This window comes from Thamnophis sirtalis, unplaced genomic scaffold, assembly GCF_051295495.1.
Source record: "Thamnophis sirtalis isolate CommonGarterSnake01/CBP01778 unplaced genomic scaffold, rThaSir2_p1.2 scaffold_3, whole genome shotgun sequence".
In the NCBI taxonomy this organism is placed as follows: domain Eukaryota; kingdom Metazoa; phylum Chordata; class Lepidosauria; order Squamata; family Natricidae; genus Thamnophis; species Thamnophis sirtalis.
Genome location: NW_028261383.1, coordinates 80,251,129 through 80,277,252, shown reverse-complemented (window position 1 = coordinate 80,277,252; position 26,124 = coordinate 80,251,129). Strand labels below are relative to the sequence as shown.

General features: G+C 39.4%; 1 protein-coding gene across 2 annotated transcripts; it reads right to left on the bottom strand.

Moving 5' to 3' along the window:
* Positions 1 to 930: 930 nt before the first annotated feature.
* Positions 931 to 25,700, bottom strand: IP6K1 (inositol hexakisphosphate kinase 1). Of its 2 annotated transcripts, XM_014054144.2 has the most exons (6): positions 25,578 to 25,700; positions 16,153 to 16,499; positions 11,181 to 11,391; positions 9,605 to 9,777; positions 9,028 to 9,203; positions 931 to 6,652 (listed from the first exon to the last, which is right to left on the bottom strand). In XM_014054144.2, exons 2-6 carry the CDS (start codon positions 16,373 to 16,375, stop codon positions 6,149 to 6,151), a joined length of 1,287 nt encoding a protein of 428 aa, XP_013909619.1. In that variant the 5' UTR covers positions 16,376 to 16,499; positions 25,578 to 25,700; the 3' UTR covers positions 931 to 6,148. The 2 variants fall into 2 exon arrangements, with proteins under 2 accessions (XP_013909619.1, XP_087565419.1); XM_087709293.1 differs by lacking the exon at positions 25,578 to 25,700 and having other exon boundaries at positions 16,153 to 18,243.
* Positions 25,701 to 26,124: the final 424 nt, after the last annotated feature.

Here is a 26,124-nt window from a genome sequence, read left to right as displayed (position 1 = left end):
CTTGTGGAGCCAAAGAGGTATGAGGGATCATGCTGGACACCGAGCAAGCAAAGGGAACCCCCTGAAGTGCTCCCACATCTCTACCAGACAAAGGAGGGGACAACGAAACTTCAAGGTCAGGCCAGAATTGAGAATGTGCAACCTGAGATCCAAAACCAAAATGGTACGCACACCTTGCATCTGTCCACACTCCCTTAAAGAACTGGGCCTTTTCCTGGGTTCACTCAGGAGCCACGCAAGGTGATAGAGGCAGCATGCTTACACCTGCTTCAAAGTACTTTGTGTAACCTATTGGTGCTTTCTTAATTCAAATATATACTTTCCTGGGGCTCAGGCAGCAACCTGGGGCCCTAGAGGAAGAGGCAGCTTTTGTTAAGGAAGTGAAGACAGAGGCAGCACCTGTGCCCATGCCTTTTCCTTTCTGAATTCAAAACGCTATACAATTATAGACAGGACTGTTCAATAAATTGTAATTAAAGCTTGTATGTTGAAAATTGAATTCAATGTTTTGTTTTTGAAATTGTTCTAGAATCCATTTTAAAAACGTTATATTCCGGTAACTAGATTTCGAGTTGCACATTTTTATTAAACAGCTTTGAAGAAGAATCATATCTAAGTATGTTCTCCAAGGGACCATGTGAAGTGAGCACCCTTTGAGCAATTTTTGTTAGAAGGAGCTATTGCTGGGGCGTAGAAGTCACTCTGTCAGAAAGTACGAAAGAAAAGGACATTCTGAACCACAGTAACAGCTGCCTCAGGTTTCCTAGGGTGTTATCATCTCAGGTGGCTCCCAGGCAGCGATTCCAAACCTTTCTCAATCCATTTTCTGCAGAGCAACACGTTCATTTTAACATAGTAGATAGTGTGTGTGTACCCTTGACGTGATTATGTTTATTACGCTTGATGACATGAAATAGCCATACAACAAAAGCCACTCAATAAATGTCCACATTTTATTTATATACACGTAGAACTTTATACACAACAGGAGAGCTAAAGGTGCAGTGAATGGAGTAAGATACTGTTATTTCTCATGCCCAAAAGCACTGAAATAGACTATGGAAAATATACTAGAAATCTGTAGTATGATCAGCCTCCCTCCCAAGCAAGTCGAAAGGGTGCTCAGTGGGAGCCGCTCCCTAGGGTGCAGTTCTGCTCCTTGCTCTCACAGTAGGTAACATTTCCTCCCTTTCAAAGCAGTTCTCATAGAGACCATTCTGCACCTACACTTTTCAAAGTATAAAAAAACACAATAGTTTGCTCCTGAGATAAGCATGCAGTAATAGTACAAATACAACCAAAGCCGGAACCTGATGAATGACTCTTTCCAGACTTACTGTAAAACAAGGAAAATACATAAGCCTAGAGCCTTTCTCCCCCTCCCCTCAAAATTAAAAAAAAAAAAGCCTGAAAGCAACAAAGCTTGCCTCTCATTTTAAGCTTGAAAGGTAAACTGTCTGTTGAGACTCTTTCCCAGCAAGCAATAAAGCAGGGTCCTTTGCACTGGCAACTCACGCCCACAGATTGTACCTCCGTGTTATATCCTCAAAGCCACAGAATGTGTTGCATTGTCAAGATGCACTGGTCTTGCAGCAAGCTGCTGGTGTGGCTCCCAAAGTAGATCTTAGCTAGCTAGCTAAAGTGCCTTCCCCCCCAGTGGGAGCTTCTTTTTGGCCACTTAAAGCACACCAACAGATTCAATCTGTGAGCAAGCAGGTAGGCAACTGGACTCGGATTCAGTTTATGATTTGGTCCTCTGTGGAAGGATAGGATGCCCATGGAAACGTAGCTGCAGAAAGGATAAGGCTACAGAAATCGAAACAAGCATTCAGTCTCTCCCAGCTTTTAGTGGGGAAACTTGGAAAGGTTTTCTCCTTTCAACTTTCTTAAGGTGCAAAAACAGATAGGGTTAAGAGTGTCAAATTCTAATGCAACATGTCCTCCTTGACACAGAGCTCTTCTTTGGAATCACAGACTGAAGATTCTACACAATCAACTCTCTTGTTACTCAAATGGAAACATCTGAACCAATCTCTCAAAAAGATCATGCAGCAGTTCCAGGCTACAAAAGGTGTCAGTGAAGCGCACCTGTTCTAACTGAAAGAGCACAATCTAACTTAACAAGATCAAAAATGGATAAAAAGCACAGTGAGTAGCAACCTTAGCTGAGGAAAGAAAGAGAAACTTCCATGGCAATAACTGCCATCCGTATAAAATAAATTGAATGGTGAACTGTCATTTGGCCTTTATTAGTAAGATAAGAGAACCGTGCCTATGTATGCCAACAGTGCCTATGTATTGCTAGAGAGAGAGAGAGCTGGCTATGTATTCCGGAAGGCTGAAAAGCTGATTCATCATCTATATGAAGGCAACTACACAGTACGTGCAAAATCCTGCTATAAAAGCCATCACTATTGGACGTAAGTATCAGCAAACCGTAAAGGGCAATAAACAGGCTCTGCTGTTCCAGAAGGAACAGATTGAAAAGTTTATTTACAGGAGTCCTCAAAAGAGGACTTGAATGTATATAATGCATGCAAAATGGCTTTATTGAATACAGCTCTCCTGATCAGCATCCCCTTTACCAAGTAGGTTCAAACTCTCATGGACCCTCTGTGCATTTTAATATTATATTGAGCAGACTCCTGTTTTCTGAAGAGTTAGAAAATACAAGGGAAATATCAATATCCCAGGTTTAACTGCAGGAAGAAAAGGTCGTTGCTTTATGTCAACTTTAAAGCCAACTAAATGTCACATAGAGTTTCGTTTTTATTTCTGCAAATTATCTGAGATATCTACACAACACCTGCAATAGAGCTTTCCAGTTCAGTCACAACACCCCTAAATAGCATGAAAATCCTGATTACTATTTTGTGTTATTTTATCTTCTGTCATGAGGTAGAACCTACAGAGAAGTGGCAGATTACCATCAATATGGTCAATGGCCTCTATGGTCAAAAAAAAAAAGGCCAGGCTGCAACTCTGAATGTTGCATTCTGCTTTACTGATTATATTAGCTTATTAACACTAAAGAACAAAACTCATGTTGTAGAAAAAACCTAGGAGGAGAACTTTGTTTTTATGTAGTTTGAATCCCATTTGTTTTAAGGAAGGAAGGGACAATGGATGCCCATTCAAGCATCTCTGGTCTACTCACCATGGGATATATTCTTCCTTGGACAAAGTTCCACAGCTCTTATGTAAAACAGTATCAATGGGAACATCTACTTGGCAGTTACATGTAAGAGCTCCATACACCATTTCACAGTATAGCCCCAGAAGGGTTTGCCAGAGACCCAGTATATCTCCCCCTTTCATTTGAAATGTGCACTTTTGAATTAGCTACTACATTCCTCAAGGCATATGGAGGAAAGTTGATGCAGGCAAATATTTAATTTTCTACCTTTGGATTTGTTTGTATATCTTTTGGTTCCTTTTAGAAGGCCCTATCACTCTACGGACATTATTTCAATTCAAAGCAAATGCCAGGCTGCTGAAGATGGGTTTGTCCAATGCCAAAAGAGGTGCCTTAAATTTAATATTTATAATGAAAGCTGTTTGAATTCACCTGTTCTGACAATCTGGATCTTTTCCTAATAATTCCTACAAATGTTTCCTTACAGTTTTGCCAGTGCTCTCCCAGTTATTTTAGGGCTGATAAACTGCCCAGAAGCATATGTACACACCCATACATAAGCTCTGCAAAAGATAAATGAAGGGCATGTGTTTTAATAAACACCCAAGCTGATAAACTAACCCTTTCTGTAATTTCTGAGATTGGTTGCTTTAGCAGTAAAAAAATCTTCAAACATACAAGATACTCACCCAAAACAATAGCAGTCCTTTTGCTTATCTTGAAATTAAAGATTTGAATCTGGAAAGCTTATTGCTGTAGAACAAAAACTGTGCTTTGCAGTTACACTATTTGAAAGCAAACCACAATGCTAAAATACTGACAAAAACATATTCTTACTATTTTTTACTTCTGTATTAAGCAAAATGAATTATTAGTCTTATGAAAACCTGGAACAAGGGAAAAAAGCTATTTACAAGCTCTAGAACTTGCAGTTTAAAAATCTGAATGGTTCAAAAGTATTTTATACACGTTTGTTTCAAAACGAGGCAATCATTAGACAGGAAGTAAACTCTGCAGAGTGACTTTCTAGATAGAGTTTTGTTGATAATAGCTGAAGGGATAAAAATTCCCTTCTACCGTTCAAACTTTTACAGATGTTTTAAAGGTACTGTTTAGCTAAAATAGAACACAGATATGATGCCACAATCTCAAAATGTCAAGAAGTAACTCACAGAATACTTTTTTTTAAAGATCCAGGAATCAAAGAGTGATGCTGGAAGAATTTTATTACTTTCTTCCTAGCATAACTATATTTGCCTTGTGAAAAAAGCAAGACCTAAGATTAGTACTGAATTGGTCAATGCACCAAGATGACTGTCTCACCTGCCTTTCAAATGGCCTCAGCAAAATTTGCTTCTGCAGGTCCATATTGGCACTCTAAAAAGTTCAACCAGAAGTTCTTTGATTGAAAAAAAAAATCCCCAAAATGCTTGCAGGTATATCTATAAAGGCCATAAACATCCAAAGAGAGGCACAGATTCTACACAAGGAGTTTTAGTCCAATACTAGTTCTTCTTGAGAACATCCACAATAGAGTCGTAAGATAACTGTCCTCAATATTAATGACATGACATCAGTTCCCCATGGTAGCAAATCCCTTCCCACAAAGTGCATTTTCCAAGAGGTCTAGTAGTGCATTTATCTCTGCTAGGCCTAGCCTTAACCACAGCAACCATTCTCCATGGTCCATAAAACACTTCTTGGTGCTGTTTTTGCTTGCAAGAGCTGCAAATTTTCTACTGTGACTTTCTATTCAGAATGCTGTCAAGTTTAACTTTAAAAATTATTGGCATGTCACTCCATTTGACAGAACCCCCAAAATGTGGTTTAGTTGCATTCAACTATTTACTAACTGTAGGAATAAGGCCAGCAAACACCAGCTCCCTGAGGTGAAGACAAGCACAGGTGGTAGCACTCTTTACCAGAAGGCCATCTTTCAAAGCCAAACAGGTTCTTCCATCCACAATGGGAACACGTTTCCAAAACAAAACAGTCAACTTTTCATCAACTGCCTCTTGAGTGCTTCACTACTGTGGATGGAAGCTGTGTGGAAAGTATCATTTTGGCAGGGAAGGCTGTTGAAAGGGAATGACAGGAAAGGAAAGGAAAGGGAAAAGCCCATTCAGCATCACAGGGTTTAGGTATGATTGAGGCTGGAGAAGAGGCTACTGGGACTACCAGAGGAAAGAATTCATACCTGATAAAACATCATTAATCCCAGAAAGTATTTTAAGTATTTTTAGCCACCTTAGTGTCCTGTGAAGACAGACATCAAGACCACTGTTGTGGACATCTGATTAGGTACTCATGGAATTAATCATTTCAGTCAACTGCAGGAAATTGGGGAAGTATGGAAGCTTCATCAAAATGATGCAAAGCAAAATCATTAAAGCATTGCACTGGTTTCCCTTTGGTCATTTATTTCCCCAGTTGGGATGATCTGGTAATGACCAGGTTGGAGAAGATAAATGAAATGTTATATGTTCCCTCTAGAAGAGTATTTCACATCTGTTCAGAAGGCAAAAACAACAGAGTAGGGCCTGTGTAAATCGTGTGCATTGATCAACCCCCAAAGCTTGAATGTGAATGCCCATTTTGAACAGAAAAAGAGAAGTTCAAACCATTGTGCCTCACTGGAAAGTTGAAAGGAAGTGGAATATTGGAATCCCAACATCTACACTCACTCATCTTTTTCTGGGGAGGGGGGGGGCAGTTTCCACATTTCCGAAAGACAATGGGAATACACGAAGGGCTATACACAACAAACAGCAAGCCCCAGACAAAATGCCCAGTGTTGGGGCCATGAATTGATTTCTCCCACAAGGAGTTCAGGCTGAATAGTGAAAACTGAAAACCATTTTGCCAGGATCATCCAGGATATCAAGTCCTTTGCCAAATACATTGAAACAAATTGTATTTTCAAAGAAGAAGAGTCCACTTTCTCTGTACCAATAGTGGTCCTCCTGTCTCTTCCTATCCTTGGGAGAGAAAATTGAAGAGTCCAGCCCAAGGCTACTGATTCTCATCCCTCATCTGTCCTATTATGTTGATAAGGCTCTCTAGTCCAAACACATATCCCATATCAGGGCCATCATGTACAGTGGGGTCATCCCGAAAGCCTTTGAATGTGCTGTGTGCGAAGTCAATCATACGTACATCCACCTTGGGCTGGAAGGAGACGGATTCTGTGCTGCCGACATCTTGTAATTCAGCAAGGGAGAGGTCCACTTGTTTTAGGCGCATCTCTGCTTTGCGTTCCAGGTATGTCTCACATCGGTTATCCTTCCCATCATAAATAATGAGCAAGGAGCTGGAATAGAACCGATAAGAGGCTTGCCTCTCCAATACAGCCTTTAGACTCTGCAATTTGCTGAGGATGGGATCAAAAAGGTCCTTTCGTAGCTCTATGCCATTGTGCAGGTACTGGCAAAGGGCACTGCGAAAACCCTCAATGGAAAGACCTCTGCCATAATATTTGTTCCTGCACAAATAGTGCCCTGAATTCAACTGATAGACCTACAACACAAGGAGAAAGCATGCATTAGTTTAGAAACATAACCTCAATTTAGGATGGTTACTGATCCATTATTATATTCTAGCCTCTGTCAAGGAAATGTTTGTATTTTGAGATGGCAGCATTCATGAGGACTGGCAAGTGGAAACAAGCATTGGATCAATCCTTCAAAATATAGTTTATACAACAAGAAAAAAAGGAAGTGCCCTATTCTGCCAATTTAAATTATTACTAAGGGCATTCCTCTCCATTAGACTAAGTAGCGCAAAAAGCCCAGAGCACTAAATCAAACACAATATACCTCAACAGTATTTCCAGGCGGATTGGTTCGTCTCCTCTACATAAAGCTAGCAGTTATTGGATAAGGGTAGAAGCTTTAGTGTTTCCACAGAGGAACAAAACCCCTTCAATCTCTTTCTTGAAATTAGTAAAAACCCTGCTAGAATTTTTTAAAAAAAAAACCTAAAGAGAAAACTGCTGACTGGGTAGTTAAATGCTTTTCAAATTAATTGCCCTGGGCGTTCTCATTCCTAAGTAAAACAGCCCACAAAGGCCATTAATCAAACAAAAGTTACAGAAGGAACAATTTCTTTTAAAGTCAGGTCATTCACATCAGCTTGGAAATTCAGAGTATGGCTGTGAAATCAATACGTTTTTTTACCACAAAGATATTATCCCACCTTGTCACCATCCAGCAGGGGGCACCAGCATGTAAGGCATAAAAAAATACCTGGCTAAAAAATTGTCTCAAATCCTCTAAACCAGAGATCACTATGATGTAGTGCTCTGACCAACCCACATTCCCTGTGCTTTGAATGAACAGGCTTAGAAAAGGAGGCTAGATCCATGTTACATCTTTTCATTCTGAGAGGCAAAACGCAATGCAGTTTCCTGATGTCCAACCCTATTAGCCTAGTATAAGGATTGTCTTATTGGGCCAATCCTGTTATTCCAGAAAGCCCCATTACTTTTATGGGAAATGAATTCTATCAGTTGGGGCGCCTCTGTTGCTCAGAATTCAAGAGGACTGAGCTCATTTAGCTAAGGAAGTTCACAAACCCTGCATTATTCTGCAATTCCTCTATTCCAGCGGTCCCCAATCCTTTTGGCTGCAAGGATTGGCGGGGCTGGTGGCAGTACATGGCAGGAATGGGGAGAAGGGATACATTCACTTGACTCTTGTGTATTTTAATTACGTGTATTGTGTTTGTGTCCCCTTTTCCCCTTCTGAGTTGTTCGCCGCCCTGAGTCCCTCCCGGAGAAGGGCGGCATACAAATAAACTAAATCTAATCTAATCTAATCTCATAATCTCAACCTAATCCCACACATGTGCAAATGAAGCTTCCCATGCGTGTCTGCTTCTTGTGCAGCCCTATTCCCAGCAGGCTGCAGACTGGCCTGGGGGTTGAGGAACCTTGTTCTACCCCACTTAAAAATACAGTTCTATATCTATTTGGAAATAAATCATATCATGCCTTATGGATATATTTAGTAATGGTATTCTATTCTCTTCACTACCGGTTTGGTAGCGGGAACATGCATGCCCATGAGCTTGCTATGCTCACACTCAGCATGTCCGAGCACGCGCACAACCTCCTGCACATGCGCAGAAGGTCCATGATGATGTCAGGGTGGTGGGCGGAGCCTTGAACCACCACTACTGGTTTGCCCAAACCGGTGCAAACTGACAGCATACCACCTCTGGATATATTCCATGACAATTCACATAGCAATAGCAATACCACTAAGACTTATATATCACTTCATAGCATTTACAGCACTCCCTAAGCAATTTACATAGTCAACATATGGCCCTCCAACAATCTGGGTCTTCATTTTACCAACCTCAGAAGAATGGAAGGCTGAGTCTATCTTGAGCTGGTCAAGATTGAACTCCTGGCAATTGGCAGAATTAGCCTGCAATGCTGCATTTTAACCGTTGTGCACCATGGCTCCTTATTCGCCTAAGATTTGTCATTCTTTCCCTCCACTGAGATCTGAACATTGTTCAGTGGGTTTCCTTCTTTAGGTTTGCCCTTTACCTCACAAAGCATTGAAAGGCTGAACTTGGATGAGAAGAGCTTGAAAGGGTTTTTTTTGGGGGGGGGGGGCAATATCTGCTCATATACTTTCAAACAAGTCTAAAAATATGTGATTGGTTTAGGGAGAAATAATATGATATTTTGTTAATACAATCTTTTTTTATTCCTTTCCTTTCCACGCATGCCCTGTTTCCCAAATCTGTTCTGGCTAGACATTTTTTCAAAAGCGGGGAAGGAAGAGATTCCAGGTTTCTGCAGAAGTTGGCAAAATATCCCATGCTCCATACACAGGAAGAGGCCAGCAGCCACATTTTGTTTGCAATTAATACAGTACCTGCATTCCACAAACTCGGACTCCTAGTGTAGATGAGGTGCTCTGTGCACACTTCTTCATCTGCCGAGCAGCCTTTTCCTCGGAAGCATCATCCCCATGTTGTCTGGTCCCCATTTTCAAATCAAGCACACAGGGAAATTTGAAATGATGCACCACATTCTCCAGCAAAAGAAATTCTGAGATGCTGGTCAAGGAGAATTTATCTCTCTGTTGGTTACTATTGAAACACTAGGGCTTCTCTCTTGCTTTCTAGAGAACATCCTATCACTGAGCATATGTTCAGACAGACCAAAGAATTCAGAGGAGGAACAGAGTACTGTATGTACAACTTGCCACCAAGAGATAGGAAGAATGTCAATTTTCCCTATCAGAACTAATATTTGAGTATCCGTGACATACTGGAAATGGCCAGAAGAAAACAGTATCACAGGGAACATATTTGCACCATTATAGTCAATACCCATGACATGAAGAACAAAAGCAGACACCCTGCTTTTAGAATCCACACAGATATTGTATAAAAGTGATCATGCTGTAAAACACTATAATATGGCAGATTCTGCCATGTGGAGGATACTGTAGAGCTTTCGTTCCTTAGACTCTGAGCGCATGAGACTCAGTTGTTGCTTGTGGCAACGCAAACTCCAGGGATTGAAGCTGATCTTCTCAGAACTAAAACTACTATTTCCATCTAGCATCTGAAATGGAACATCTGAATGGAAGCTCTTGACGCTCTTTGGGTCCTGGATGCTGTTGGTACAATATAATATGGCATGACATTAAAAAGCTCTGCAATCATTTATAAGAATTGTTACAGCACAGAATAACATTTGGGTTGCTAAGCTTAATTCTTTTTTCCCCACATAATTCTCTGCCACACCATCAACATATTGGCCGAAGATTATATTCTTTTTGTGTAAGTACTGTGTTTCCCTGAAAATACGACCTATCCCAAAAGTAAGTCCTAGCTTGATTTTTACACGTGCACCCAAAATAAGCCCTACCCCAAAATAAGCCCTAGTTAAGACCCACCCATCCAGGATACATAGGGTGGGGCGTGGGTAAAAATTAAGCTAAGGTTGGGATGGGTGTGTGTGTGTGTGTGTGTGTGTGTAACTGGCCTACGTACCAGGCTTTGCATGCCCCTGACACCTGCCCTGCCTTGCAGGCCCACTTCTTCTGCAGCTCCTTGCCACCACTTGCCCGCGTTACCCATGCCTCCATTTCGCTGTCAGAGGGCTTTCAGCTAAGAAACAGGCTCCGGACTGACACATGCAGTGCCTCCCTGGCCTCGTTTTGCCATCAGAAGCCTTCTGGAAAGGCCTCTGCAGCCAAGAAACGAGGTCCAGATTGACGCGTGCATCACCCTTGGCTTCCGTTTCGCCATCAGAGCCAAGGTGGCGCAGTGGTTAAATGCAGCACTGCAGGCTACTGCTAGATCAGCAGGTCAGCGGTTCAAATCTCACCGGCTCAGGGTTGACTCAGCCTTCCATCCTTCCGAGGTGGGTAAAATGAGGACCCAGATTGTTGGGGGCAATATGCTGACTCTCTGTAAACCGCTTAGAGAGGCCTGAAAGGCCTATGAAGCGGTATATAAGTCTACTGCTATTGCTATTTCCGGACAGGCCTCTGCAGCTGATAACAGAACTCCGGATCGAGCCTGAGCTCTGTTATCGGCTGCAGAGACCTTTCCAGAAGGCCTCTGACAGCAAAACAAAAGCCAGAGGGTGCTGCGTGCGTCAATCCGGAGCCCATTTCTCAGCTCATGGTGAAACAGAGGCCAGGGGTGATACGCAGGAATGGCAGCAAGCAGCCGCAGAAGTAGGCTGGCAGCATGCTCCTGCTGGACAGGGCAGGGCAGTCAGCAGGGCGAGATGAGTCAGTAATTAGACATCCCCCAGAAATAAGACCTAGTGCCTTTTTTGGTGGCAAAAATTATAAGACCGGGTCTTATTTTCCGGGAAACACAGTATTAAGGCATTTGGAGGTACTTGCAGAAAGCCAGTGCCAATCTCTTATCATGGATCTTTGATTTTTAAAAGAAATCCAAGAGAATGCTTAAGAAAAGGAATTTCTTAATTACTCATTAGAAGAAAAGCAAAAGAAACCAACCAGAAACCACCACCACCCCCAAAACACAATCCAGTCAGTACCTTTCCAAGGTCTCAGAAGTGAGCCCTGCTTTCTCCTCCTTATGCTCACTACCACTGCCTGATTTGTTGAGGCTCCTGCGGGAGTGTTTACGGCGTGGCTGGTCCCTCTCTGGTATATCATCTTGCTCCAAGGCTTCACTCTCCACATATGGATATGCTACCAGGTTAATGTAGCCATCACTGTCTCCCTCAAAGCAGACAGACACTACACCTGCCAGAAATCAGCCACATGAAGCATGCTTAAAATCACATCAGATTTTAAGTTAGTAGATTAGAAATAATAAAACTATTAATGATTTTCCCAAGGAGCAGATTGGAGAATAAAAATAAGGCTCATAAATCCATTTGTAGAACTACCAAGGAGAAAAAAGAGAGGAGTAAGAAGCAATCTCTCCAATTTGAATATCTCGTGCCATAATGTATTTCTAGATTTATTTATTTTTTAAAATTATTCTCTATAAATATTTAAGCATTTCCTCTTTTCAGTGGGTTATGTAACACTGCTATGGGTTGAAAAAAATAATAGTAGATCTCTGAATGAGTTGCAATAGATCACTAACTATTTCTAATCCCCACACAATGGTGCTCATCGCTAATTTGTTCTGGGAGGAGTGATGAGTACTAAAAACAATGAGTACTGAGAAAACCATGTGACTTACCACATGACCCTTTATTTTGGCTGAAAGTACAGTAATAGCAAGTCACAAAGCAGCCAATGCCAGCAAATTTACCTTACAAGATTTTTGCTTCAAAACGTGTTGCATACTGAATTCAACAAGTTTTGCAGCAATCTAGTACTGAGGTAGGATTGTAGTTTAATTATCACAGTAAAATGTCTGACTTGTTCCCCCAGACCAGGGTTCCCCAAAGTTGGAGAGATTGCAGAATTGGAGTTCTTATAGAGCTCCACATCAGTCCTTAGTCCTAAAGGTGAGGTGGCTAGAGACAAGGCAGTGTTACCCAGGGTTGGATGGTCAGCCACCAAAGAAAGCAGCCTGGAGTTGTCTTATAATGTTGGTATATTGTTCTGATAACAATTGGTCACAGTCAGCCATATATTTACACTGTTTAGCATTTTTATCTACCTATCTAGACCTTCCCAATAGCTTGGAATAGGTGGGTGTGGTTGCTTGATGGGAGTTAAAGATTATTATTTTCATAACACCACCGGTATTAGTTAAAATAGTTAATTATTTACAAATAAAACACGTTGAGGGTGGGGGATGTCAATGAACAATCTGGAACGTCTTGAAGGGACTGGTAAAGGAAGAGTTTGGGGATCCCTACCCTAGATTATTCTACTGATCTGAAAGTCTGGGATAACAGGCAATTGATTTGGAAATGTTATTTCCATTGAGGCCTGTCAATTAAATTGCAGAATTGTTTATTATTAAACATGTATCTTTTGAATTGGACTCCAATTTGTCAAATTGGATCAAATCAAATTAGTCAACCCAACACTAAAATTCTGCCTACCCTTGCAGAAAGCATTTGTTGTACCATAAATGGGGCAATTTAGCTTGAAGAGAAGATAGATAGATAGATAGATAGATAGATAGATAGATAGATAGATAGATAGATAGATAGATAGATAGATAGATAGATAGATAGATAGATAGATAGATAGATGATAGATAGATTAGATAGATAGAGATAGATAGATAAATATACATAGATACATAGATATAGATGATATAGATATAGATAGATAGATAGATAGATAGATAGATAGATAGATAGATAGATAGATAGATATACATAAATAAATATAGATGATATTGGATAAAATCAAATTAGTCAACCCAACACTAAAATTATGCCTACCCTTGCAGAAAGCATTTGTTGTACCATAAATGGGGCAATTTAGCTTGAAGAGAAGATAGATAGATAGATAGATAGATAGATAGATAGATAGATAGATAGATAGATAGATAGATAGATAGATAGATAGATGATAGATAGATAGATAGACAGACAGACAGACATAGATAAATATAGATGATAGAGATATAGAGATAGATAGATAGATAGATAGATAGATAGATAGATAGATAGATAGATAGATAGATAGATAGATAGATAGATAGATAGATAGATAGATAGATAGATAGATAGATAGATAGAGTCTATAAATGTTAAGAGAAGGACTGGCAGAGCCAGGGGGAGTAGTAGAAAGAAGGATCAGCCTAGAATCATTACGTAACCATAAACAAACTAAGCCTTCCCCCTTGATTGCAATTGACCCTTGCCTAACCGTAACCATGTGCTGACCATTAGCAGAGAAGATTGCTGTGCATAAACTTTTAGGAATAAATCAGTTAAACTGAACTTTCACATGTGGACCTGGTCTTCTGCATCTGACCCGAGTGATGACCATAATGGAGCCTGACTGATCCAATTTTATGGAGGTGGGGTTGTAGCAGTTGCTAAGTGAAAATAACAGTCATAAAATGAATGCAACATTTGTTAAGTGGATCCACTATTCTCTATTGCACGGTTTTACCCAAATCCAGAAGTCCTGGGTTTTGGCAAAACCATCATCTGACTGTAGTACATTCACAAACGCAGCCATGTTGCCAAGCATCTGAAGAGTGGTCACGTGAGCACAGTGGGGGAATGGGGAAATCAGAACTTCCGATTTGGCTTGTAACTCCCCCTTTTCTGGTAGGTTGTAGCTTTGAATAGACACTTAGTGACCAGATGTAAATCAACAACTGTATATTCCACAACAGTGAAATCTTTTCTGCCAGATGGCAGAAACTATTATCAAATTTGATTTTTTGTGAAGGGATCAATTTACGGGACATCCTCATCCAACTTATATCCAGCTTTTCCACCCAGATACATTGCCTACAATAAATATTGGCCACCACTGATCCACCTAATGCAACAATAAATTTGTATAACTAAATTTTTGTTACAGAGGTAAACAAAATGAGGCTGAGAGTATATATTTAAAGGACCAGCTTTCAAATTCTAAAGTGGCGTAAGTGCCTTTATAGGGCAGCAATTTACATACTAATGATACACTGTAAGAGCAACTAAATGTATTTTGGAGTCTGTTCTAAGAAAGGTACAATAAATATTTCAGTATATTTAGCATAGATTCAGCTCCTATTATTAATTACTGAGTTTGTGCCCAGATAATGCCTTCCATAAGTCATTCCTGTCCATTTGTTGGCACACTCATAACTTGCACACCAAACGTAATATTAAAGCCTTTCCCTTGTTAAATATTTTCCCAACAGTTCTAATAGGAAAAGCTATGTGGAATTCTGATACATTTATTTTCCTCATTTGCTGTAATGTTGAATATTTAAAAAAATCTGGAGCACTTTAGAAAGAGAAAGGTCTGAAGCAGGGGTGAAATTCAGCAGGTTCTGAAAAGTTCTGGGGAACTGATAGTGGAAATTTTGAGTAGTTCGGAGAACCAGCAAATACCACCTCTGGCTGGCCCCAGAAGTGGGGAGGGAATGGAGATTTTGCAGTATCCTTCCCCTGCCACCAAGCCACGCCCACAAAATCAATAGTTAAAAAATAATAATTTCACCACTATGTCTGTGTGTCTGTCTATAAGAGTTTCAGTCATCCAGGTCATAGTTGTCCCAAAGGTGATTTTTTTCAAGCGGCAACTGGACTTTCTGGTTTTTCTTTAAAGACATTTCCCTTCCCATCTAAGAAGATTCTTCGGCTCTCAAGAGGATGGGAAATGAAACATCTTCAAAGAAAAACCAGGAAGTCCAAGTTGCCTCTTGAAAAAGCATTTTTGGGACATTTATGTCTGTGTGTTTTTTCATTCATTCCTTTTTAGGCTTTCACACTTGAGCTGTAAAGTCTCATCTATATCTGTAAGTGATACCCAGAGATGGAGCTTCATTTTTGTTGTTTTAAATTTATCAGTCATGATTTTTCTTGAAAGACTTAAATAAATTGGATTAGCAGCTTTTCTGGTCCCCACTTGGTTCAAGAAATGGAAACTAGCAATTATTTGTGATACATTAATGCCATGATGGCGAACCTATGGCACATATGCCACAGGTGGCATGCTGAGCCATTTGTTAGGGCACGCAAGGCGCTGCCCTGTCAGCTGGCCAGCTGATTTCAGCTTTCTTTTGAGGACATTTTTCGCCCTCCAGAGGCTTCAAACTTCCAATTTAACCGTAGGGCCATTTTTTGCCCTCCGGAGCCTTCAGCGGCCTTCAGGTAGCTTCTTGAAGGCTCCGGAGGGCAAAAACCAGCCCTACGAGCAACCCGAAAGTGACTTTCTGTTTGTCTGTAGGGGGGGGTTGTTGCTGGTGTTGCATGCGCACGGGGTGGGTGGGTGGGTCACACACATAGCATTATGGGTATGGCACACCCTTGCACGACCCCCCTGCGCTCTCCCCGCTTTTGGCACAAGAGCCAAAAAAGGTTTGCCATCACTGCATTAATACATGTTCTGAAAATTTAAGGAAGACTTTATGTCTACCCAGATCTGACATACTGTATTCAGGCCTGTTAAAATTATGATTTTAACTAGAATGACACAATTCAGTTATTCATAAAACTAGTTAAAAAGATCCAGTTAATCATCACTTCCTAATACAAATGTAGACATGTTGTTTGATACAGCTATTATTCATCTTCATCAGAACTTATTATGTTTCATTTTGAATAATTTGGTACACTATACCCATTATAAGGATTTTCATTAAGTTAATTTTCAACCAAAAATTGAGTAATTATCTGATTTTTTTAATTTTGTAGCAGAAACATTCAACTACTTCAACTAATTATGCATGTTTTTGCTATAATGTGCTAGTACAACTATCAGCAAATAGCTGATTGATACTAATTTTTATGCTTATTTATGTTTTATACCAAAGGAAAAAAACTCAATGAAATAAATATATGGTAATTCTTTTAAATGAATCAAATACAAATTCTGCTGTTGTTATCTTCAGGTGTTTTTTCAAGTTTTTTCGATGCTTACCTTTATACTCCGGTGTGAATTCCTTCATTTCTGGAGGCAAAGATTCATAAAAGCGTTGTTCCCTGGTTATGAGAGGTTTGCATACAGTGTGGTCATCGTAGCGCATCATGCTGCTGTGGCCGCCCACCTGATGGATGAAAGGCTCCAACAGGACCCCTCGGCTTCCTGTGTGGGTTGCGTTCTTGCCATGCTTCCCCACCTCCATGGTTTGACAAACACACATTGCGTAGGGCGCAAGTCACACACCTGGGGCATGGGGAGAGCTGCATGTGGTGGAAGGAGCAGTTTCCCAAAGAGAAAATTATCACCCCTCAGTTAAGACCAATAAATGATTAAGCACCAACAGCCTGCAAAATAGAGAAGAGATGCCACAGAGTTTGGTCAAAAGCAATGTATTAAACCTTATATTTTGCTGTAACAATTGTCCTTATTGCATCTGATGAATTGATCCCATGTCAAGGAGTCTGAATAGGCAAGATTTCACATTTGTTCTAAATTGTACAGTACATCCTATTATACCGCTAATCTCTTATTAACAATGACTTGTCCAATATAAACTAGGCAATTCTTTCGCCACTGTAGCTTATGGGCACTGAAGACGTGATTTATAATAATAGATCTCTAACATCAGAAAAAGATGCATTATTTCTTTTTAACAAAAAGTCTCACTAGCACTCTGGCTTTCACTAATCTCAATTCCTATTAAAAAATGAAATTCTGCACTCACCAAATTAAGGAGAGAATCAAATGTAATGATCCCTAAATCAGACTGGCTTCACTGATTTGCATATGATAGCTGCCATTGTTTTTTTGTTTTACCCCCCTTTCAGATTAAAATTATACATTGTATACATTTGGCTGCATTTTTAATTTCTCCCAGCAAAACCTTCATCAAGTGCAACTGTGCATAACTGTACAAGTAACCCTTTGGATTCATAATTTTTTTACAAGTTTTGTTAAGTTCTATGGCTTTGGGAAAAATACCAAAAATATGTTTCCTTTTATTTTCTCTGTTCTGCCTCTGTTCCTTCCAACTAGACTGAAAGGAGAATGTCTTCAAAGAATGTGCTAAATTCTCCAGGTGCACGGCCTAATAATTGATAATAAATCAGTTTATTCAGCATGAAATGGAGCTTAATTATGTAGCATGAGGCTGTGTATTCTGCAATATTTACATTTTTGGTAAACTCATTCAATGAATCCAAGTTCTGCAAACTGAGATAACATGCACTGCATTGATGCATTCACACAATTTCACAGTAACTATGAGATAAATCATAAAACAAAGTTCAGGAATATTCCTTTATCCCACTGTTTTGCAAATCTGTGTATACTACAAACTGTATGATTGTTTGAAGAGAAATGCATCTGTACCACCAGGCTCTATGTGTGAGGAGGAAGGGCAAGCAGTAAAAATGAAAGTGAAACCTTTTAAGTAGCTTATAAATATAATATTAAAGAGTACCTGTCATTTCAGATCCGTCATGGCAGTGCCTGTTGGCAGGCATTCACTCACCTGCTGCCTGCACGTCCCTCATCTTGTTGTATCACTGCTGCATCACCAGCCGACCCATTAAAGTGAATGGGACTGTTGGTGAGTCAACAGCAGATCAGAGGAGGAGCATCTGCAGGACAGAGATGACAGTTGCTCTTTAAAAATTATGATTTAAATCAAGTTGATTTAAATCAAGCCTTTTACTAGTGATTTAAATCGACGTGATTTAAATCAAATCCACCCTGACTCTTAGGAAGCACGATAATATTTGGAAGTGGCTCAAACAAACTGTAATTCACTGGAATAAAAGGAGAGGCAGTAAAGCACAGTCAGACTTGCAAGATTCCATTCTATAGCCTAACTCGATAAAAGAACAATTTTAAACTTTCTGTGCAGTTTTTTTTCTCTCCCTGGTCTACCTAATGGAGCTGATACTCAGGGGCCAAAACACATGGATAGTAACAAATTACACCTACTTTTCTCAGAATAGTTGCAATAAGGTATGAAATTAGAAGACATTAATACCTGTCCCTTGCTAGGGTCAGATCACTTTCTGATTGTTTTAAGATTTTTTTAGTGCTCCAGGAATTTGACCAATCCATTTCAAGCACCTGGGGGATCTAAAAATTTTCAGAAGGAGCTCGAAGTGTGTGTGTGTGTGTGTGTGTGTGTGTGTGTGTGTGTGTGTGTGTGTGTGTGTGTTGAGGCTCCAGTAATCAGTGTAACAGAGGTTGTCATTACCTCCATTGCAAGCTAACTCTGCCCAAAGCCAGGAGTTTAATCCTGACTGACTCAAGGTTGATTCAATCTTCCATCCTTCTAAGGTCAGTAAAATGAGGGCACAGATTGTTGGAGGCGATATGCTGACTTTGTAAATTACTCAGAGTGCTGCAAAACGCTGTGGTGCGGCTTTAGTGCTACTGTTATTGCTACTTCCTGGAACAAAAATCTTGGAAAAAAGTACACATGAATGGCCCCTTTCAGTATCCTGATTCTCAGGGATTCCTTGTTTCTCTGAAGAACACCAGAAAATATTGCAGCACAAATGACATCTAGAACACTCTGGAGAAAGACATAGAATAAGTTCAAATGAATATATGTAAATGAGCCCACCTATGCCATATTCTAGCAATAAGAATGGCAAAATACAACTGTTTTTCCACCGTTATTGTGTCAGATTACCAACCAACAGCCCTTTTAAAAATATTATCTGGAAGAACCTTAAACCTGTAAGTCTCCAGGAAATGGATGGTGTTCTCAGATCTGTCAACACTGCCACCTAAATCTTAAAACCATATCCTGTAGACAATGGAAGTAGCAAAAAAATGTCTAGTTGGCTTTATAAACTATACCAAGATAGCAGTTACTATTCACAGAAAGAACAATGGGGGGAAAATGAAGGAACAGCATTACGAACTTGAGGAATCAAACAGAAATTCAAAAGCACAAAAGGCTTTAATTAAATAAATAGGAAAAATTTAGAGGGAACTAATCAATCACAAGATAACTAAGAGCTATAAATGACATGACTGCAAAGATCAAATTGGAGGAGCCACTGGTATTCATGTGCAAATATTAAGACCACAATTCAAATATTCTGCCCAGTTACTCTACCCTTAATGAATTCACTTCTTCTTTTGGCCAAATTTACCATTTCCTAGTACAGAATTCATTTCTCACATAAGGTTCCATGTTATAATTTTATAACATTTGATTGATTATTGATTTTTTCAAGTCTCCCAACAATGCACTCCTCACTACTGTAACTGGATCTATCTAAAATTCCTTTCTGAGAGTTTAGACTAAGAAAGGGCAACCCTTTATATTATGCTGATAAATTACCTTGCTTATCTGTAATATCTTACTCAAAGAAAATGGTCTGAAAGTTATTCAGTTCCTGCACAACTCATATTCTAAGCCACAAAATCAGCACATCAATATTATAAAGAATTTATTATAGTTAAACAGGAAAATTACCTGCATACATTTAATATAAGCTATTGGAATTCTTTTGCATATAATAGATGATTATGGGCAGTTGCAAACACATTAATTTAATCTTGCAAGTAGCAATTCAAGGGGACAATTGATTGTAATTTCCAAGAAAGAAACGTGCCAGAACTTTCATATAAACTATATCACCTAAACTATATTGGGCAAAAGGGTATAGATAAACAATACTAAACCTGCTGATGAAATGGTAGTATAGCATCATTTCCAATAATCCTGAGGAAACAGAGAGCATACGTAGCTTGGTAGCATTCTTTCTTTCAGGAATTAAAAGCATACAGAGGTATAAACCCAGTTATGATGATGGTGTTCTTTTGATTGCATAAAGTGCAGAACTTGGCCTACACTTATATCACTGTCATTGTGAGATGAATGCACAATTAGATGGCTACAAGAAGCTGTTTTCATTAGTAAGACATCTTTATTAAAATTACTGTCAGTGATATGGTAATAATATGATAATCAAAACCACAGTGCATAAACAGTCCATTCAGAAAGTTAAGATCATTCGTGGGACAACATAGCTGTGTAACTTGGGACTCTTTTGCTTACCAAAGCAAAGCAGGACAGGACAAAATGCAACTGCTGGGTTGCGTACTATTCCAGAACTTTTGAGCTGTTGAATACCAGATCCATTTGCAGTTTAGAAGCTGGAGAAACAGTGCCACTGTTTTCTACCCTCTTTGTCATGAAAAGACCAGATATCCCACAGAATACAAAACTGTTACATTTTAGTAAGCCATTCTTGCTTTCTACTTGTACTACTAATAACAATATATCTTAGGAGACAAAAGCTGTACCTAAAATAACAATGAAAATCAGACAGACCACAGACTTACCTATCCTAGCACTTATCAAAATAAGGCTTATGGAAGTCAAATTCTAAATTTTGAACTAATTTCTGAGACTTCCTTGTTCCTCAGCTCCTCCTTCTGCTCAGTCTGCTACACCATACATCACTACATCAACTCTTTCTGAACCAGCCAAGAGTAAATATTTTATAGACTTCCTCCAATCTAATCCAACTGCTGCAAGTTATGTGCAGAAGTCCTCATAGTATTCTTACTCTATTAATGAAAAGTTACAAAGAAATTCTTTGGAAACACTGCATAAACCAATGAGAGCAAATGATTCACATTTTCCCAAGGGCCATCCTAGTGTTTTGACATTCCTAATAGGAATGAAGGTTATTCTTCCTGTTATGTCTTTGCAGAGGAAAGTATTGTATTATTCACCTTTTATAAACATTTTATTTAGATGGTATACTGCTAAAGTAATGTGAAGCAGCAGAAGAATTACATAAGCTCTACCATTTTTTTTAATATGAAAGCTTTATTCCCAAAAATGATGGAAATCTTTGCATCTCAAAACAGTACTCCATGGTACTGTATAAATTCTGTTTCTAACAGAATTTCTGTTAGCGGTCACAGACAGAAAAACTAAACCTCTCTCCAGACATGAACATGAAATAATACCATGTTCATTTGCTATCAAATATTTTTCCAAATTAGAATGCTATGCATTGCCTGGAAAACCAAATTTCAGCACATTCCATAGGAATATGAAGAGCAAAAATAATGCAGAGCCACTATGGCAAGGCAATCTTATTACCTCAAACATTTGAACATTTCCATTACATAATTTGTATATCATAATACAAATATTATGTTCTTATATAAATTAAATTCTTATATAAAAAATTTTCAGTGAACGATCAAGAAAAAAAGCAATACTGTAGGTGCAATCTCAACACAGACTAACAGATTAATTTTACCTGCCTTGGTTCATAAAATGCACTTTAACATTTACATTAGCAAACATTTTTGGAAAAATAATTTTAGAACTGGCATGCCAATACCAAAAATTTCCCACTAGAAGGCATCATTTAGCCTATAAAGTCTGCACATGCACACACACACACCACTTAGTGTGGTATTCAAATTATATGAAAACTCTTTTTTACCCACTTTGGTTAACAAAAAAAAACAACACTCCAAAACACTCAGACATTGGAATCCAACAGTTTAGGAATTTACTAACATTTAGGACTGAGTCAGAAGTAAACAAGTTTGCCAGTACATTTCTTTTAAAACGAATCTAGCAAGCAATATAAGACCTACTAGTCAAAATTCTGTACCAACCACTGCGTTCTTCACTAAATCAAGTTTCCATACACGTGACATAGAAAATATAGGAATATTATTCCATCTGAACAGAGACTGTGACTAGATTTCTACTGACGTCAATTATGTAAGCACTGTCAGTTTGTCACTGCTTCAGACTCTTTCTGGCATATTTAAATCAAAATTCTAGACAGTGAACAGGGAAAAATTGAAAATATATTAGACAAGTTGTAGGAATGAAAGCAGGCATAGGAAACAAAATTTAAAATTAAGCACAGAAAATGAAAGTGTTAAATAAATGTTAATTATTTCAACTTCAAGTTCCATTTTCAGGAAGATTTATCTCATCTGATTTTTCATCTTGAAGAATTTATCAAACAGTGAAGAACTTACATTGGCAGTGATACAAGCAAATGGCAATTAAGATATGATTTATCTAACACTGAACCATCTTAACCATCCATTGTTTTCCAAAGCCAGCCAAACTGATCTGCTTTTAAGAAATGCTCTCAGGCTCCATGAAGCTTCCAAGAGTTTAAAATCTGAGATGGATGAAAAAGGCCAAACTTGATGTGTTTTACTACTTGAATATAACAAATATATATAAATACATTTCCTTTATATTACAACTTATTACACACAATAGTTTCTATTTTAAACAATCCTACATAAGGTCAATTAAATCAGGTTCATGCATCATTTATAAAACACAAATCTTGAGAGAAATGACTTTTTACTTTGTGGGTTTTTTTAATATATGGATTTTATATATTAATGAGATCTTCCCAAACAGTATAAACAACCAAATATTATCCAACCACATTCAAGCAAAAGATTATCTAGGTATTTCCATTGGTAAGCAATGATTGCTGCTAAAAACAGATGTAATTAAGAGAATACTTTTAAAAATAAAACTGAGGTCAAACAAGTCATATTATTAATTGCATTTTTATCCCATAAAAACCAGCTAAGGGGAAGCCTGGCAGTTTAAAGACAGTGAAGAAAATATAAGCTAATTTTTTATATTCCTGCAAGGAACATGCAAAAAAAATTCTTTCTGGAACTGCATGTTTTAAAAAGAGATTCTACTGTGTGACAAGGTAGTTTCATTGTAGTTCCATTACTGCAGTTAGCAAAGGCCAAGGAAAACAGAAAAAGGAAACAGATAAGGTAGATGGACTGCATCAAAGGGAAGCAGGTCAAGATGACCAGGAACTGAACCCGACTTAATGGCACCTACTATTTAGGAGGAAAGAGATTAGAAACTCCTCCGAATATATCATGAAAATAATACCACAGACGCATAACTACAAAAAATACTCTCAAGATTACTGTATCAAATCACAAATACTAACCGCATGTAGAGCTGTATTGCCTGAAATTTCAAACACTTCTTCAATCTCAAGAGAAACATAGGATTATCAGATCACAAGTAAGTGAAAGGCATTCACATCATTAAGCCTAGATACTTGAACAAATTATGAACCTAACATATTCTAGAGGGCAGTAATAAGTGAATTTGAAACAAAAACTGAAAGGCATTTCCTATTTATCTCAATATGTTAATAAGAACAGCATTCTAAGCAATGATAATTTATTTCCAGCAATAATCTATTAATCATAATTATCAATATTATTTCATTGCTAATTACATGACTTGTCAGTGGACTGACAAGATCGTTTATCAAATGCATCCATGAACACACACACACACACACACACACACACAATCTTAACAGGTGCTGTTTATTAAGAAAATAATTAGCTGATTTCAGGCACTCATTTGCTCTTCATAACAAAGATACTAACTTTTCATAGATTTGCAACTCCTGCTCTAAGAGCAGGTAGCAGTCATGGCTAGGAAACCCTTTTCATAACAACATGTGATACATCAATTGTATCCTTTCCTGGATCATGAGGCCATTCGCTCAGTAATTCATGCCCAGTTAATCTTTTGCTTGGATTATTGCAACATGTTCTACATGGGGCTACCCTTGAAGAGTATTTGGAAGCCTGAGTTGGTCCAGCATGGACAGTTTTGAAGGTCCCTAAGGTAGCACATGTAACATCACTATTAAGCAAGTGCATTGGCTGCCAATCCGCTTCTGGGTCAATTCAAGGTGCTTGTTACTACCTTTAAAGACTTTTATGCCATGAGTATAGGACACAAGTGTCAAACTCACAGCATCATGTTGCTGTCACGTGACGTATCATGACATTTTCTCCCCTTCATGGAGTTGGGATGGGTGTGGCCTATGCGTGACGCATCCAGCTCACAGACTGCCAGTTTGATATCACTGGTCTAGGATATCTGCAGAACTGTCTTTCCCCAATGGAATTGGCCTGCCCCTCTCATGCTGGCAAAAGGGGGCCTATTGCAGATGCCATTAACCAAGGAGTTTCAGCTGGTGAGATACAGGAGAAAATCCTTTTCTGCAACAGCGCCTGCTCTTTGGAACATCTTGCCACAAAAGACATCAAGAAAAACCTGGCCATGCCAGCTGACATGGAGTCCTGAAGGAGAAGCTGTTGGCTGGAGTTGCTTATGCATTAATAGACAAAGCATTCCTACCTCTCTCCTCCAAAGTCTTGTTTTTAGTTTGTTTTATTTTTTGCCATTTCAATCAGTTTTTATATTTTTAACTGAATGTTTTAAGTGTTTTATCTTGTTGCAAGCCGCTCAAAGTTGCCCTGAGATGTGAGATGGGCAGCAAATAAAGTTAACATTAAGCAAAACTATTTTAATGAAGAATTATCTACACTTTCTAAATATTTGAAATTTGTTTCAAGTCGGTAGGGATAAGCATATGTATAATGTTAAAACGATTAACATATAAATGGGGGGAAAAGTTTGCAGTACTGAGAGGCAATCCAAGAAGTCCAATTCATCACAGTTCAGTACTAGTTCCCCCTAGAGAGCTCTTATATAAACAAGAGTCAGCCTAATTCAACTATATATTTTTTTCATTTTCTATTATTTCACAACGATAAAATATTCACTGCCCATGGAAGGAAAACCTTTTTGCTATTTCCCATAGTGTTTTGGATTGGGGGCAAGATGTTTTGTTGGGATGGAAGTTCCAAGCCAAAAAGTCTCCTGCCAAAAACCAACAGAAATTTCTCAATAAATTTAGACAACTTTAAAACTTAATACTGCTCTTGCTAGTCCTCCTGGTGGATGGGAGAAAGTTTATGGCATCCCAAGTACCCTCTGAGCAAAAGTTTCTCTAGCCTCAGCACACTCTCCACACACACACACCCAAACACACAACCATCTATCATCCTGCAGATGTCACCAACATCCCACAGCCAGGCTTCATATCAAGGGGAGGCAAATCGGTTGAGCGGAAAGCTACAACTTCTTTAGCTTCTACCATAGCTTCCCCTCACACACCTGGCGCCCTCCCTACTAGAATTATTTTCGACCACGCGACCCGCATAGCGTCGGTCGGGGATGATGGGATCTCAAGTTGAAGCTCAGTAAACTCTCCTAGAGGGCGCCAAACGGGGGAAGCTGCTCAAGAGAGACACCTGTGCCATAGGCTTCCCTTGAGCAGCTCCAGAAGAATCGTCGTCGTGAGGACACCTATACTCTCTCAGGGGCTTCGGCAGCAGCCCTCAACCTGGTGGCTTTGCTATCCGACCCGTCGGGATCCCCCACCGGAACCGGCCTTACCTTTTCCCCTACCAGCAATTCATTCACTCCCCGATCCCCTCCCACATCCAATTCGGAAGAGGCGCCCCCTCCCTTTTGGCCCCGGATCGCTTCCTACGAAGAACAAGGGCCCGAAACTCACCAACGTAAAATTTCCCCCTGCCTGGCCGGGGGGCGCTGCTGCTGGGTCCCCCCAGGCCGGCTTCAAGACTTCCCTCACCTGCTCCCTTACAGTTCGAATCAACAACAAGATGGCGGCGCCGGGAAGGTGGGCATTCTGCCGTCATAGCAACCGTGGCGCCCAAGGTCCACCTCCGAGGAAGCTAAACCAATCGCATGTTGATGCATTCCAAGCTTTCTATTGGTTCTCATTTTTATTGGATGACGTATCCGTCACTTCTCCAAATTCTCTGCGCCTTCTTCCCCGTCTCCGGTTTCCCAACGCACGCTGCGCAAATGTGACGAAACCAACCTTTTGCGGGGGCTATTTCCTATTGGCTAAAGAGGAGTGACTCACCAACCAATCACAAAAGCCTTTCGCTGTAATTCCGTTTGTCCCTCTTGAGGTTGCTCTTTTAACAATTGACCTCTGAGCCTCCCTAGGAAAGTGATTCTTAAGCTAACTTTCCACCGCTTAGCTTCTGAACCCTGGGATGACACATTTTTCATCTCTCAGGAGACCTTCTAAA

Coding starts and splice junctions, on each gene's coding strand:
- IP6K1 (XM_014054144.2), bottom strand. CDS start 16,375: ATGTGTGTTTGTCAAACCATGGAGGTGGGGAAGCATGGCAAGAACGCA. Junction 9,778..11,180: donor ACTTCTGAGACCTTGGAAAG/GTACTGACTGGA, acceptor TTGTACCAACAG/CATCCAGGACCCAAAGAGCG. Junction 9,204..9,604: donor TAAGGAACGAAAGCTCTACA/GTATCCTCCACA, acceptor CCAGCATCTCAG/AATTTCTTTTGCTGGAGAAT.